Source organism: Rattus norvegicus, chromosome X (genome assembly GCF_021556685.1).
Source record: "Rattus norvegicus strain SHRSP/BbbUtx chromosome X, alternate assembly SHRSP_T2T, whole genome shotgun sequence".
Classification (NCBI taxonomy): domain Eukaryota; kingdom Metazoa; phylum Chordata; class Mammalia; order Rodentia; family Muridae; genus Rattus; species Rattus norvegicus.
Window position 1 is genome coordinate 87,103,108 of NC_141554.1, and position 17,301 is coordinate 87,120,408.

Genomic DNA, 17,301 nt, shown 5'->3' on the forward strand with positions numbered 1-17,301 from the left:
AAACTGATAAAAACTAAAACCAAACATCAGTACCATTAGCTAACAAAGTAATATTTTCTCTTTATTGCATTCTGCCATTTAGTTATTATCCTATTGGAAATCTAATTATAATCCTTTTACTCCCCAGTCAAACTTCACAGTTTTTGCAAGCTTAGCACTGACAAGTGATTTCATTACATTTGATTGCCCATGCCCAGATTGACTTAACTTCACTTGGAGACCTAAAAGCCCTCTCAGTTTCTCAGATTCCCTGTTTGCACATTACTGCAACAGCTCCTTTAATTAATTAGCATGAACTGCAGTAACATGAACTGCTGAACAGAAAATAACATCGTTTTATGATCGCAGGGAGAGTTCTCCTTTTGCATGTTTATACCTTAGTTAACTTTTGTATGACTATATTTTGTTGTTAAGAGTGACTCATAGAGTTGATAGTACAAATTTCTTAAATTTAAAAAATTGACCTCACAATCATCTTAATAATTAGAGGAAAAGCAAACATGGAATATGAAGCTCCTAAATTTTAGATAAAATCCAGCAGTGTATATGAACTATCTAGTCATAAAATAAAACAATAAAGATGAATTCATAAACTGCAAGGACATCGTGACCCACTGTGTCTGTGCATGAAACTCTGTTGTTAAGGAAAAGAAGACAACAAAGAATGCTAAGAACTAGGGTTTTGTTTTTGTTTGTTTGTTGCAAGTGAAATAGGTTAATGAATAATTCTACATTACTTACTTCTCAATATTTTTGGTTAATATACAGTTATTGAACACCATTTTTTCTGTTGTTTTTCCTTAAAAGCAAAGTAATTTTCAATATTTTTTCTTCATTTGTGACTAACACTATGAGTAGAAATTAAAGTCAGCATATTTACCAAAGTTAAAAAATGTTGTGTAAAAATAAACTTACTAGATTATTTACTTTTTCTTTATAGTTTTAGTTCAAAAACATGAAATCTAAAAGCTTCTTTGGGATGGAGAACAATTGCTATAAGATATAAAATTTATAATTTCTTCAAAATAATATACCCTAAATGTGTCAATGAAAAATGAAAACAATGTCATTTGTCAACACTTAATATTTATTCAATATGAACTCTATATAAATATGTATTTTTTATCCAATCCCCAAATCAACTAAAACAGTATGCATCTTTCCTGAAACTTACTATATTTTCTCTTTGCTTTTCACATACTAACTTGAAGCAAACATCCTCCAAATGGTTAACGATCAATCTGATAATTGCTAGAATAATTACCCATATTATAGACCTGCATTTACAAAGTTTAGTACAATGGTAAGAAAATTGTTAGTGTGACTATAAAATATGTTAAAAAAAGATAAATTACATATTAATTCTCATCATGGATATATGATTTTTCAAAATCAATAGAATTTCTCTATTAAAGGTCCTTACTTTAAAGCCCCAGACAGGGTGTTCTCAGGCTGTCTTTAGAGATTCCACTGACTGCTTCTTGCCCTAAATCCATCAATCATTAATTCCCTTCATGTGATGCTTCTACTGTGTTGGAAGGTATGCACAGTCTCTCTAATGCTCTTGAACAGTGAACATATATCATTTTGTAAAGATGGTTAATACCTCAGGGAATAAAGAGATTATTGAAATGTGAGTCAGTTTATGGACTTCCTCTCAAATATCTTCTTTGATACTAGAGTGCTGCACTACTGTCTCAGTCAGTGTTCCAATCCTATGAACAGACACCATGACCAAAGCAACTCTTATAAAAAAGCGATTATCATAATCGCAGGGTGTATATGGCAGCAGTTAAGCAGGTGCTGGAGAAGTAGCTAAGAGTTGCATCCTGATTGTCAAGCAGGGAGAGGCAACTGGGAGAGGTGGGGGGAGGAAGAGGAGGAGGAAGAGGAGAATGGGGGGTGAAAAGAGGGGAAGGGAGGGAAGGAGGGAGGGAGGGAGGAGGTGCGGGATTTTTGAAACTTCAAAGTCTACCCTCAGTGACACACTTACTCCAAAAAGGCCACACCTACTCCAACAAGACTACATAAACCTCCTAATCTTTCTCAAGTAGTGCCACTTCCTGGTGCCTAAGCATTCAAGTATAAGGCCTATGAGCTCCATTCTTTTTCAAACCATTACAACTGTGTATTAGTATTGAAATATTGCTGCAACTGCCATTACAGAGAGAGAAAATGTTACACCACAAGCCCTACAAAGTAAGCCCCAGGGTCTTTCCATAAATTGGCACACAGGGATGGTATTTTATTTTTCTCTAAGTTTCATTAGAAGGCTTGAGTTTTAGTTGTTATTACTCTCAGGAGAGTAATTTTTTCAACCCTCCGTATTTTTAACTTGGTCAGTCATGCCCTCCAGATTATATCATGCCGCTCTGCTGTGAAATACCTATTACACTATGATCCAAATCATGTTTCTAGATCCTTAGGAAGATGTGAAAAGCTTGCTTATTTATGGCTTAGTTTTCATAAGTAGCTTGTACCATATCATTACAGTGTTAACAAATATCATTTGTCCTGATCCAAAAACTTCAGTGCATATCATGATGATACCATCAGATTTCTTGTACTGATCTGAGACTCCCATACTTACAGTTCCAGTTACATTTCACTTATGTAACAGATGAAATTATAGTGATAGAAAGATAATGAGAATTGCAAACCGAGACCCATTCTTCTCCTCAGCATTTGGGGTATACACAAGACTTTCTTCTTTCATTACCAATGGGGGAGATTTGATTAAGGCACCTCTAGTGGCTACTATGTTAAGACCCAATTTTTTTAATGCAATGTTTTTTTAAAAATTTTGTAATTGTGGGTATATGTGTACATCTCTATGTATGTATACATATATACATACATACATACATACATACATACATATGTATATATACACTACCATCTTCTTACTAATTTCAAATTTTAAAATTATTATATAAATACCACTTGAATAACAGTAGTTTTGTGACATTTGTATTATTTTTATAACTTTAAGTTTTGAATAGTGTAGAAAAGAAAGTCACTTCATAATATATGTGCAGCGATGTGATATTTTGTGTCAGTTTCTGACAACAATTTGCCCTAACAATAATATCCTTATTTCTTTATTTTAAAATATGTGATTAGCACAATGTGAAAGTGTGGAACTAACCTACAAGAACTTAGTTTGCTTGCTATAAATGATGGAAATGAATACTAGCCCTATTACTATTTTCCCTCTTTATATATCACTATTGATCAATGGTTGTAATAATTAGCTAGATAAAGGATCAAAGGTTGTAACTATTAGCTAGATAACTCCAATATTAATCTATTCAGAGAAGCATTTAGGGGGCTATCTTTAGTTTGATGGTTACATTATCTAAAATTAACAGTAACTTAATAAACACTTGGAAGTTATATTAGTAAATGCTAGGTTACTAGTTGCAGAAAGTGACAAATGTGATACCTTTTGTTACTTAAGGCTGTGAAATATGGCAAAGATAGCAATAGAATTGTTTTATTATCAAAATCACTTCACACTCAACAGGACATTAGATATGTAATCATGGACTCAGATTTCCTTACTGTATGGTTTTAATATAAAATTGTGTCTGTTTGATCTAGTACATTTTCTCATTTATAATAATCATTAAACAACTTATTTTGGAAAGGAAACATAGTTTAGGATTTGATACATATTCTCATTGTTCTACTGAGTTTATATTTTACATTTTGAATATTTGAAAATTAACAATGGCATACAACTGGATATAATGCTGTGATGTTTGTCAACAATGTAAATGATTATCAAGTCAATATTTTCTCTAGTTCCTCAACTTTCCAGAAAGCATAAAGTTTCTGAAAAACATTTTTTCTTTATAGCACTATTTGTCAACAATATTTAAGTGTTTTTATTTTTCTTAAATTATTTAAATATTTAAGTTAGATATATATCTTTGAAGCTCTGAACAGTTAATGAGTGAAGGAAAACTTAGAGTGAAAAATCAGCTCTTACCATGTCCTATCAACTGCATTTTCATTTTCCATTTGGAATATTTTTACAAATCTTTTATACAAATTAATCTTTTTCCATTACTTCAGTTTTTCATTCCTTCCCATATTTTGAGTCATTACATTTACAATTTTTTTATTGTTTTCTTATCATTGTAGTAAGCAAAAGTAGTAGCCAAATTAACCATACATTTAAATATATTAAAATATCTTCATGTCTTTTATATTAAAACGCAAGTTTAATTATTTTAAAATGTTTTATAAAGTGAAACATATATAAAATGTTTTATATTTACATATTGGTAAAATGTTAAATATACCTTTAGATTATTTAGGTTAACATCCTAGAAAATGTAAACATCAGATTTCAACCTTGCTCTTTACATGAAAATTGTAAAGGAATATAACATTTCTGCAAGTGACATCCATGTTTCAAGTGGCTCCTACAAACCGGCTTTTACTTGTTCACCTTCTCTTTCCCTGCTGGAAAGCAGAACTCAAGGGCTTTCAAAATTCTTGATATTAAAAAATTGCTAGACTCTCCAAAGCACATATGATTTATTGTCATTTTAAAGAGATTGTGTTGTGAAGGAAGTAAAGCAAAGTTACTTAAAGAGCACTGATAGCCAGGTTTTCTCATTTAACAACTTGCCAACCCAATACTAATCACTAGAAGTCTCCCCTTACTTTCTGTTCAAGATGTCTGACACACGACAAGACAAAGTTGTTATTATTGCTATATTCTATTAAATATACATGAAGTAATCATCAGATACTTTATCTGATGATTTATAGATTAAGTATAGGTAGTTTTCAGTAGAGTTGAAATATTTGCCATATAAGTATCATTTAAAGCATTCTGCCAAGCCTTTAACTTTTCATTATGTAGTTATAGTACTCATAGTCCTGTACATTACCCTTGGTGAGGACAGAAAGCTTTTCATACCCTGTTTATAAAACAAATCATGAATGACTACAGTTTTGAAATTGGGGAGAGTATGTAGTTTATTATTAATTCACAAAATTAGAAGGACAACTAAAATTATAGATATAAATAACCACAAATAGACTAAGCAGGTAGTGTTTATGTATTCAGGAATATATGTACATACATATAAATAGATATATGTAACAGCTATAATGAAAAAACAGGCCTTGAATTTGAAGAAACCCAAGGAGGGGTAACTGTAGTAGAGAGTTTAGAGGCAGGTAAAGAAAGGAGAATGACATAATTGTATTATAATCTCAATAAATAAATTAGTATTTTTTTAAAAGTGAGCAAGAGATGCTTAAAATTCTGTTCTTTACCATTTCCAAAGAAAGAGAAAGAAAAAAAAAAGAAAGAAAAACCAAAAGACAAAAAAATAAGTGACCTATAACTTGTGTTAAGTTTGATTCAAAGATAAATCTTACTTTTTGCAAATAATGGGAAATGGTTATTACTCTAAAAAAATTAACTAACATTCTAACAAGCACCATGCAATATCTGAAACGATGATGTCATTTGGTTTTTCTCCACAGACATAGAATCAGTCAGATTCTATAGCATTTTATTGCTTGAGATGTCTCGCAGTAGTGTGCTTTCACTACTGTCAAATAAGCAGGACCATATTTATACAAGGATATTACCTAATTATGACACAGCTACCTTCATTACTGTTGTTTAGTGAGAATAACAAATATCGAGTTTTTTCTACAGTTGAAATAAAGTTTATGCAATTCATTTTACATTTAATTTGAATTTAATTACCACAAGACAAAATTATGTTGATTGTACCCCACATTGTTTCATTTTTCTTTTATGTACATTAGGGAACCATGACCCATCTATGGTTATTCTAATTTCAAATAATACAGTGCTTACTTGAAATTCATAAATATTTAAATAATACAGGAATTTAAAAACACACTGGACTTACTAAGAGAACTCATTTAAAAAATATATGAATGCTTACAAAGTAAGGCATCCACTATAAAAGAGAGACCTCATAACCTAGGTTTCCAATGATGAAGCTTATTAGTGCTTAATGACTATTTTTCATTTATATAAATGAGTAAGTGATAAGAAATCACTTGAAAGAAAACATTAGAACAGTAGAAGAAAAAAATCATAACAGCATTTTGCTCAAAACATAAATTAAACTTCTGAAGACATTTTGGATACTTATTTGGTAACATTCTACATGAGCAGATTTTAAATAAACATCCTAGAAGTAACATTGCAACCTTTACTAGAGATTTTTGCCACAATAGAAAATGGTATGGATCTTTACTGATATTTTAAACAAGGAAACAGAAACCATCCTAAATGCTTTGTTTATTCAGCTAGCCATGCATGTCACTTCAGATTGTAAAGCCGTAGCGCATTCTCAAAGGGCTCATAAGCATATTTTAGTTGAGCACTATCATTTAGAGCACTTTCATATTGTTAGCATCATGCAAAGAGAATAAAATTGATTTGGAAATTTACAGTACATCTAAAGTTTTCTCATTTTGTTAATTAATTTTAAGAAATAAAGTTTCCCCTAAAAGAAAAAGCTAATAAAAATATAAATTATAGAAATATTTATCCAAATGCTGACTATTTTTATGTCTATCTATCATAGGAAATAAATTGAGTTTGTAGTAAAACTTTGGAATCTCTTTGTTGGAATGACATTTTGACCAGGTCTTATTGTTTTTCTGTGCAGCCTGAACACTGATGCCGGAACTTCAAGTGATCATAGAAACGGATAGGGTGCTGTAGCAGTTACCTGCTTACTTAGTGTTGTGATTCTTTAGAATTCATGCTCAAATTCTTTTAAAATATGGAACACTCAATTACTATTTGTTCATAATTGATGAATAGAACCTTGAACACATAGGAAAAATGTACTAGAGAATGGTCTTTCCAAGATTTTACGGGACAATTATGATGACTAAATGTGACACTTTATAGTTGCTTTACCCATTTATTTCAATGAGTTCCTAGTGCTTCACAAACATTATCACATTTATCCATACAGCAGGTTTGTAGTGGGTAAGTAGGTGGCACAATTTTGAAGATGGATTAAATGATATTTCTAGATTGTATGTAAGAAAATAAAGTGTAGAAAAACCTACTTTGAGTCATGCCTATTATGGAATAACTTTCTATTTCTCCAATATGTTATTTAACAGTACCTTTATTAGCAGACAATTTATTGGTACAAATGTTGTCATAGCCTGTGAGATCACTTTGTAGAAGAAAGTGTGCCTGATTTGTTCTCTTAAAAAATATCATAGAGAGCTTTAATTCTTAAATCATGCCACACTTATATTTTCCTTTTAACTGATGAGGTAGAGCAAGTTGTCTACTCCCTTTCTACTAGCACATCCCTCATCTATAAAGAAGACAATGTTAAAAACTGATCCCAGCCTACTCAATATGCCTTCTTTCTTACTTTTTTCTTCCTTTCGATCCCAAACTTTGCTTCTTCTTCATAATGATACCAACAGAAAACAAACATAATGGTATGAATAAAGCCCACAGATACAAGAAAAAGAAAGAAAGAAATTATAGGTCATTTTCATTGTGAACATTTATACTATTCATCCTGTGGTCTAAACATAATCAGGTAACTAACATTTCCAAGAGATATATAAATGGTTCATTTGGCCTGAATTGCTCAGGAAGTGTCTTAGAATATTTTTGACAATTTACTTATTTAAAGACCTGGCCACAAACTGGTGATATTAATTAGGATCATTTTCACACCTTTCAAGAATCTAATACATTAGTATTTGAGTGATCAAAGTCATTTAATGACATTTTTCAAACATTCACATTATACCATCAAAATCTTACTCATTGGGTAGTATCTGCCCTAGTATTATATTTTTTGTGACAAAAGTTCTACTCACGTAAAATATCAACTAATATTTTATTCATTTTTCTAATAATTAATTCCTTGTGACCACATATGTAATTTCTTTTGGAATGACCACTAGACTTAAATAATTTAAAAAATAATACATTAATGCATATCAATATGATAGGTTACTTGTTTCACATCCTGAAATGTTTTTCGAAGTTATAAAGATTCTTGCTTTTGGTACTTTCTATGATGCACACATGATCTACTGGTATAAAATCTATAATGTTTCACTTGATTGCATCAAAATAATGCCAACTTAGAAACAATTGATGAACAATGAAATAAAATTGGTAATATCAAATATATGAACTAAATAACAATGATTTATGACCAAAGGTATAACATCTAGAGTCACCTTTTCATCAACAAAGAACATGTACTGAATGATACAGAATGTTTAATAGAATTTTTAAATCAGGTCACTTAAACATACAGTATTGTCTTTTTTCACTATTTTAGTTGAAAAGTCAGAATCTTCCTTTTACCTGGCATTTTCCTATTTGTATGCCCTTTTTAATGGCACTTGATGGTAGTTGTTCTTTTTTATAAACTTTAGATGTATAATACAGAAGGCCAGTACTTACTGGATCTGAAACAGCCAAATGTGGCTCTTGATGGATTTAACCTTTCATGAGAGGGTGTCCTAGTGGAGAAGATAATACGAACTCCCTATGCCATCCATGCTAAGTTAGGCATTTCTACATTACGAGAAGGATTACCCAACCCTATTTTTTACTTAAAATACTATCATACCTGTAGATACATAATTCCCCATTTTGCTCTTTGGATAAATATTGAAGCAGTAAGGTAACTGTCAGCTCTCCACAAGTGTCAAAGTATGTCCCTCCTTATGACTGTTTAAGAGCCTGACATTCTGCTGGAGAGGAGCTATTCATTGCTTTTCCTAATCTATAATCATGTTTGCATACAGAATGTATATGAGATAGTATCTGTTTGATGATCAAGTATAAACCCTCTTAAAAAATTGAAGGAGTCAACTACTAATTAGCTGTTTCCTATTCCTAATGAAGTGAGCATGGCAGATTTGGATTAAAATTCAGCTACAGCTCTCTTCTGTTTATGGTTCCAGATGTTTTTGTTTTATCTAGGAGTTTACTTTGACAGCTACTACTAAATGATAAATCACTCATATTATAGCTGAAATGCATTTTGAAATTGAAATATGGCAAACTTTGAGATTGTTCCAAGGAACAGCATCGATTGCTAGGCCATTACTTGTTCCTTCCTTATAATCAGTCTGTATTGGAATACTCACAGCAGTAACAGAAAATGTCTTAATAATATACAGCCTGCCATGCTGTTTGGTTACTACTGTCGTTAAAATGTGGGGAAGTTTTACTAATGGCATCTCAACTTACTGTATTTTGAGTGATACAATTGGTTGACACCATAATGTTGTCTTCTTGGTGGCCTAGTATGTCTTTTGATTTGCAAGCTGATGTGCAAACTATTCCTGATAAGCTTTGTAAGTGGGCGCATTAAATGTAAGTTGTGGCCAGAAGTGTTTGTCTCTTGTAAAAGATAAAAAATTAAACAAAATAAAATGAAAGATTTTTCAAAAACTGCATTTTTCCAAAAAAAAAAAAAAACAGTGACTGTGTTTTCCATTCATTGCGATGTTTATATGACTTTTTAGGTGACATTGTTTATTTTACCCTTGCTTTCAAATTTGTAATGTTCACATTTTGTACTGCATGATTCAAGCTTTATTATTATTGTATAAAATTTAAATCCTAGTAAAAATGAATGACATTTGATGTTGAAGAGCTTTTTATTGATTTGCAGACTGTGTATACAGAAGATGAGGTGGATTATAGAACTGATTACTTCATTGGTCAATATCATCACAGAAACGAAAGATGTAGAGCCTAGGACCTCATTACAGAGCTCAGACTGCATGTCCAAAAGATTAGTCTAAATACTTTTCTGGGGTTAAAGATTACCAAACTATTAAAAACAAAACGATTTTTATGTTCTGGTTTCTGAAACATCAAGTTAGTTCCATGGCTTTCTTGGACAAATGTGTATTTACCTGCAAATAAAGGCCTGCTCTAGCTTTTCTAATTTACACAGAATCCAAGTCTTTCTTCTGTTACCTTATAGCTCCTTCATTTTTGGTTTTGAAATTAATGCCATGAAATTGCATTAATTTATTTAATATGCAATATTTTATAAAAAAGTATTTTAGAAATTTTATATACTTTCCTCCTTATAACTCAAAACCTTTTACAGTATACATTTATATTTTAAACAAGGAGTGTCAGTCTCCCTATACACGAAGACACGTTTGATTGACAAAGATCTAATTTTAATTGTTTCTTGAGCACAAGTAATAGATTTGTGCTGATTTATAGACACATTATTTTCTGATTCCTGTTCTGTAACCAAAGGCTAATTTTTGTTATTTGGCTAGTGAAATATGCAGGTCATAAGCCATTATAATAGAAAAGAGCAACTTTAAGCACAAAATGGCAGAATACAATTTGTTTTTCATTTTATTTTTTCTTTTGTTGGATATTTTTTATTTACATTTCAAATGTTATTCCCTTTTCTGGTTTCCCGGACATAAGCCCCGTATCCCATGTTTTTCATTTTCAATAATAAACTTTATTAATCAGTTGGTCTCTAACTAGCAGATGATACGCAGTTTATATTACAAATATTTTAATGAATATTGGTTTGACCACTTAAAGTTCAAATGATATTGAAAAGTAGTCACCATATGGTATGCACCATCTTAGGGCTAACCTGGGCAGTGAAAATTGTAAATGGACAACGCTGTCATAATTTTAGAGCCAAACCAGGTAATGTCTTTCCTTCTGATTTTGATAAAGCACAGAAAAATGTAATATTATGTACAAAGGTAAAAGAAATATAGATCTTTATAGACATTATAAAATAGTTTATGAAAAGAGTCTTTATCAGTTACCATGTCTTCAGTACTGTGTAAAGAAGGGGAGCTGTAGTATGAAATTCACTTGAAGGATCTTTGAAATTTGACACATTAACTTAAATTAAAATTTACCGATATTAAATCAATACTGTTGCATCAAATCATCTTAGGGTACTGAAGACTGACATTTTAGTCCTTTCATACCTATGCTTCAGCTATGGTCCACAGAAGAACTAACATGTTTTCTTTTTTTTAAAGGAGGTAACTATTACTGTTTAGCAATGGCACAGCAGTTGTGTTCAGCCTGAAAGGTCCTCGCTGGCTTTACATTAAAGAAGATACTTGTGATTCCAGTATATCTCTGAAAATATCCATCATGGAGTTATTTCAGTTGTGCTTATCAGCAAAGTTCTGTAACTGAATCATATTTTCTGTGTTACATTAAGTAAAAGAGGATTATGTGTATATTTAGAAAGCAATGATGTAATCTTTGTCCTTGCATTAGATTCACCAATTTAAGACCATGAGATAAACCCTGATGACTTAAGTATATTGACCATATTTGATGCTTTTTTATGCTCATTTCTGCTTGGCTTTTTGTCCTTCAAAAAATATAGTAGTATCTTAGAGACTAGAAACTTATATGTATGGTTTCTCTGTTATACCACATGTTAAGTTACAGTACACTTTGTTTACAATGTACTTGCTAATTTTCAGTATAAATAAAAGCATTTTGAATTTGTCAGTTATTTGTCTGAGTTTTTATTTCCATATTGCCACATGTACAAGTACATAGCAGAAACATTACAAATCAAAATCTAGAAACTACGATGATGTGTGCATAACTTTCTTTAGTGTTGTTCTGTTCAAAAACCATGAATACAAATTGTGTTCCATTTCACGTGTTTAGAAGAGTCAACATTATTGTTTTCAGCTGTTTTAGTGACTTACACTAGATTAACTATTTCAGAGTGTATATTCTTAGTAACTCTGCTTCTAGGGTAGACGATTTTAATCAGAAGTAGAAACTTTTTATGAATGAATAACTAGAAAATCTTCTGTGGGGGTTGGGGATTTAGCTCAGCGGTAGAGCGCTTGCCTAGCGAGCGCAAGGCCCTGGGTTCGGTCCCCAGGTCCGGAAAAAAAAAAAAGAAAAAAAAAAGAAAATCTTCTGTGTAAATCTATTTCCAAAAGTTTCTTCTAGACCCACTCACTTTCTATAGAAAAACTATATCTGAGTATATATATATATATATATATATATATATATATATATATATGTACACATATATGGAATATTTGGTTCACAAATATAAAAATATAAAAATTTAAATCTAAATTAGTTCCAATAAATTTCTGTTAGCCAGACTGTTATTGTCTCACTAAAGATCTTTGCAGTTATTTCTCTGTACTAGAAGGCCCACCTGGACATTATTTGGGGTTGGTATTTCATGCTTCTCGAAGCTTCCTTCATCGGCTTACAATGTTCCTGGTGATTACACATTTGGGGTTGAGGGCTTCATTTCAGCTTTGGCTGAAGTACCTTCTAGTTCCAAATATCATTGCTATTGGTATGGCTTATAAAAAGCTTATGCGGCAATATATGGCCTACCTTTCTGGGCCTTTCTTTGAAGCTTTGATATAATTGTGCATGGAACTATGACTCTTCCAGTTTGTATGTCTTCAAAGCTGAAATCATATAGATCAAACCAAGTTTGTCCACCAGTGTGACCTGTACCTGTTCTATTTTGAACGAGGTTTGTAGAGACTTCTGAACCCATTGATAGGTGAAAATAATAACTAAACAAAACTATTTCTGGGTAATATGGGCTACATGGAAGGTGGAGCTCTCTTGTCAAGTTAAAGCATTTGAAACAAATTTGCATCTTTCAACTTGTGATGTGATAAATGTCCTTGTAGATGACTTGGATGGCCTTCAGACTCTTCCTACTGCCCTGATACAAAGAACTCGGTGCTATTTAATCGCACTATTTTCTAGCAACTGCAGTATCCTTGGCCATATCATTTATGATTTCTCACAAAACTACAAATTTTCTAAATCATTGCGATATCTTGCTTTGTTCTTGATATTTACTGCAAATTTCACTACCATTGATGAGAACCATATAACAACTTGGATATCGAACTCCTTTAAAATCTCCTCTTCTGGATAAACTTACCCACCATCTTTAATTTGATCTCACAAAGTCTCAGAGCACGGATAAAGATTCTTTATCACAGCATGAAAAGCATTGCCTTTTCATTCAGATTTCAGTAGCATCCTTATATCCATCTGATATTTCAAAATGGTCTTTAGTATCTACATCCTTTTGCTTTGTGTTTTGTTTTGATTTTGATTTTTTTATTGGATATATTTTTTATTTACATTTCAAATGTTATTCCCTTTCCCGGTTTCCTATTTATAAGCCCCCTATCCTCTCCCCCTCCCTCATAAGGGTATTTCCACCAATCACACCCCTTTACAGCCCCCCGACATTCCCCTGCACTTGGGGTCCAGCCTTGGCAGGACCAAGAGTTGTCCATGGCACTGGTGTCCCAACAAGGCTATTCTCTGCTACATATGCAGTTAGAGCTCTGGGTCAGTCCATGTATAGACTTTGGGTAGTGGTTTAGTCCCTGGAAGCCCTGGTTAGTTGGCATTGTTGGCATAAAAACTTATGGAGTTGCATGCTCTTTCAACTCTTTCAATCCTTCCTCTAATTCCCCTAAAGAGGCTCCTATTCTCAAGTTAAGTGGTTTGCAGGTATCATTCACCTCTGTATTGGACATGCTCTGGTCATGTCTCTCAAGAGAGATCTATATCCAGTCCCTTTTAGCATGCACTTTTTAGCTTCATCAATCTTGTCTAGTTTTGGTGGCTGTAAGTATATGGGGCACATGTCAGGCAGGCTCTGAATGGCTGTTCCTTCAGTATCTGCTCTAAACTTTGCCTCCATATCCCCTCCTATGGATATTTTTGTTTACCCTTTTATGAAGAATTGGAAGCATCCACATCTTGGTCATCCTTCTTCTTGAGCTTCCTGTGGTCTGTGGATTGCATCTTGGATAATTTGAGCTTTTGGGCTAATATCCACCTATCAATGAGTGCATACCATGTGTATTTTTCTGTGATTGGGTTATATCACTCAGGATGATATTTTCCAGTTCATTCCATTTGCCTATGAATCTCATGAAGTCATTGTTTTTGATAGCTAAGTAGTAGTACTCCATTTGTAGCTGTACTACATTTTTTAATCCATTCCTCTATTGAAGGGCATCTGGATCTTTTCCAGCTTCTGGCTATTATAAATAAGGCTGCTATGAACATAGTAGAGCATGTGTCTTTGTTATATGTTGGAGCATCTTTTGAGTATATATCCAGGAGAGGTATAGCTGGGTCCTCAGGTAGTGTAATATCCAATTTTCTGAGGGACATCCAGACTGATTTCCAGAGTGGTTTTACCAGTTTGCAGTCCCACCAACAATGGAGGAGTGTTCCTCTTTCTCCACATCCTCACCAGCATTTGCTGTCACCTGAGTTTTTGATCTTAACCATTCTTACTGGTGTGAGGTTTAATCTCAGTGTTGTTTTGATTTGCAGTTCCCTAGTGACCAAGGATCTTGAGCATTTCTTTAGGTATTTCCCTTGCATTTGGAGCATAAATATTTAGGATTGAGTGTTCTTCTTGGTTGATTTTTCCTTTGATGAAATATGAAGTATCCTTTTTTTACCTTTTGTGTTAAATTTTGTTGGAAAGTCAATTTAATTCCATATTAGAATGGCTACTTCAGCTTGTTTCTTTGGACCACTTGCTTGGAATGTGGTTATCCAGACTTTTACTCTGAGAGAATATCTGTGCTTGTCTCTGAGGTGTGTTTCCTGTATGCAGCAAAATGCTGGGTCCTCTTTATGTATCCAGTCTGTAAGAATATGCCATTTTATTGGGGAATTGAGTCCATTGATGTTAAGAGATGTTAAGGAATAGTGGTTGTTGCTTCCTTTTATTTTTGTTGTTAGAGGTAGAATTATGTTTTTGTCTCTCTTCTTTTGGTATCCTTGCAAGATACTTTCTTGCTTTTTCTAGGGTGCAGTTTCCCTCCTTTGTTGGAGTTTTCCATATATTATCATTGTAGGGTTGGATTTATAGAAAGATGTGTAATTTGGTTTTGTCATAGAATATCTTGGTTTCTCCATCTATGTTAATTGAGTTTTGCTGGATATAGTAGCCTGGGTTGGTATTTGTGTTCTCTTAGGGTCTGTATGACATCTGTTCAGGATCTTCTGGCTTTCATAGTCTCTGGTGAGAAGTCTGGTGTAATTCTAATAGATCTGCCTTTTTCCCTTACTGCTTTTAAAATTCTGTCTCTGTTTTGTGCATTTGGTGTTTTGACTATCATGTTATGGGTGGAATTTCTTTTCTACTTGGAGTTCTATATGCTTCTTGTATGTTTATGGGCATCTCTTTCTTTGGGTTAGGGAAGTTTTCTTCTACAATTTTGTTGAGTATATTTACTGGTCCTTTAAGTTGGGAGTCTTCATTCTCTTCTATACCTATTATCCTTAGGTTTGATCTTCTCATTGTGTCCTGGATTTCCTGGATGTTTTGGGCTGGGAGCTTTCTGCATTTTACACTATCTTTGATGGTTGTGTTGATGTTTTCTATGGTATCTTCTGCCCCTGTGATTATCTGTTCTATCTCTTGTATTCTGTTGTTGATGCTTGCATCTGTGACTCCTGATCTCTTCCCTAGGTTTTCTATCTCCAGGGTAATTTACCTTTGTTTCTATTTCCACTTTTAAGTCCTGGATATTTTTATTCAATTACTTTACCTGTTTGGTTGTGTTTTCCTGTAATTCTTTAAGATACTCTTTAAGGGATTTTTATGTTTCTATTTAAGTGCTTCTACTTGTTTACTTGTGTTTTCCTGCATTTCTTTAAGTGAGTTATTCATTGTCCTTCTTAAAATTCTCTATCATTATCATGAGATGTGATTTTAAATCCAAATCCAAGTCTGGTGTGTTTGGATATTCAGTATTTTATTGGTGGGAGAACTGGGTTCTGATGATGCCAAGTCGTCTTAGTTTCTGTTGCTTAGATTCCTTCGTTTGCCTCTTGCCATCAGGTTGTCTCTGGTGTTAGCTTTTCTTGCTATCTCTGACAGTTCCTTGACTGTCCCAGAGGCCAGTGTGTCAGCACTCTTGTAGACCTGTTTTCTTTCAGCAAGATCTGGGAACAGAGAGCTCTGCTCTCACATGTATAGATACTCCTGGCAAATTGCTTTTAACCCTCAGGGCAGGCAGAAACCAGTAGGGTCCTGCCCCTGTCTACTCCTAGGTCTCTGTGCCCAGAGGGCACAGATGGCACTAGGAGATTTTACCTAATTTACATTTGTCTTATGATTCCAGATAATAATCGTAGTGTTTGCTTTGTGGACAACCATGTTTAACTTCCTGATTTTCTTTCTACCTCATTTCTTTTCTAATCCAAAATTCTGTTTTTTTTTAATTTTTTATGACTGCTTAAAATAATATCTATCCTTTCCCACCTATTTTTATAATATTTGTGTTTACTTATTGACTTCAAACCATTTTCTCTTTTTTATTGTTTGTTTTATTTGTTTACATTTCAAGTGTTATCCCCCTTCCACAAAACTCCCATCCCATCCCCCCTCCCACTGCCTCTATGAGGGTGCTCCCTCACCCACCCACCCACTCCCACCTTTCCACCCTAGCATCCCCTTATGCTAGGGCATTGAACCTCCATAGCACTAAGGTCCTCCCTGCCCATTGATACCAGAAAAGGCCATCCTCTGCTACATATGTAGCTGGAGCCTTGGGTTCCTCCATGTATACTCTGTGGTTGGTGGTATAGTCTATCAGAGGTCTGGGGGGTCAAGTTTGTTGATGTTTTTCCTATAGGGCTGCAATCCCCTTCAGCTCCTTCAGTCCTTTCCCTAACTGTTCCATTGGGGTTCCCATGCTCACTCCAGTGGTTGACTGTGATTATTTGCCTTTGTATTGGTCAGGTGCTGGCAGAGCGCCTCAGGGAACAGGTATACCATGCTCCTGTCAGCAAGCACTTTTTGGCATCAGCAATAGTGTCTGGGTTTGGTGTCTACAGATGGGATGGATCCCTATGTGGGACATTTCTCTGGATGGCCTTTCCTTCAGCCTCTGTCCCTGCATTTTCTTCAAACAGAAACAATTCTAGGTTAAATTTTTTGAGATGGGTATGTAGCCCAATCCCTCAAAAATGGACCATGTCTATCCACTGGATAAGGTCTCTAGAGGTTCTCTTTCCCCCTTTTTTGGGTATTTCAGTTAATGTTTTCCCAGCTGGGTCCTGGGAACCTCTTGATTTCCTAGCATCTGAGAACATTCTTGTGGCTACCTCCAGCTACCCATCCCCCACTGCAACATTTCTCTGTTCAATTTTCTGATTCACTGTACATCTCCTCTGTCTCCTCCCACACCTGATCCTGCCCCTGTTTTCTATCCCCT

The 17,301-nt window shown here is 33.7% G+C and overlaps 1 protein-coding gene across 50 annotated transcripts in view; it reads left to right on the forward strand.

Annotated features, from left to right (window-relative positions):
- Positions 1-11,547, forward strand: part of Dach2 (dachshund family transcription factor 2) — a 563,517-nt gene extending 551,970 nt beyond the window's left edge. For 21 of the 50 annotated variants that reach the window (XM_087599387.1, XM_087599389.1, XM_087599396.1 and 18 more), the window contains one exon: positions 11,059-11,545. In XM_087599387.1, coding sequence (XP_087455513.1) covers positions 11,059-11,108 — 50 coding nt within the window. In that variant the 3' untranslated portion in view covers positions 11,109-11,545. 50 annotated transcript variants of the gene reach the window in all.
- Positions 11,548-17,301: the final 5,754 nt, after the last annotated feature.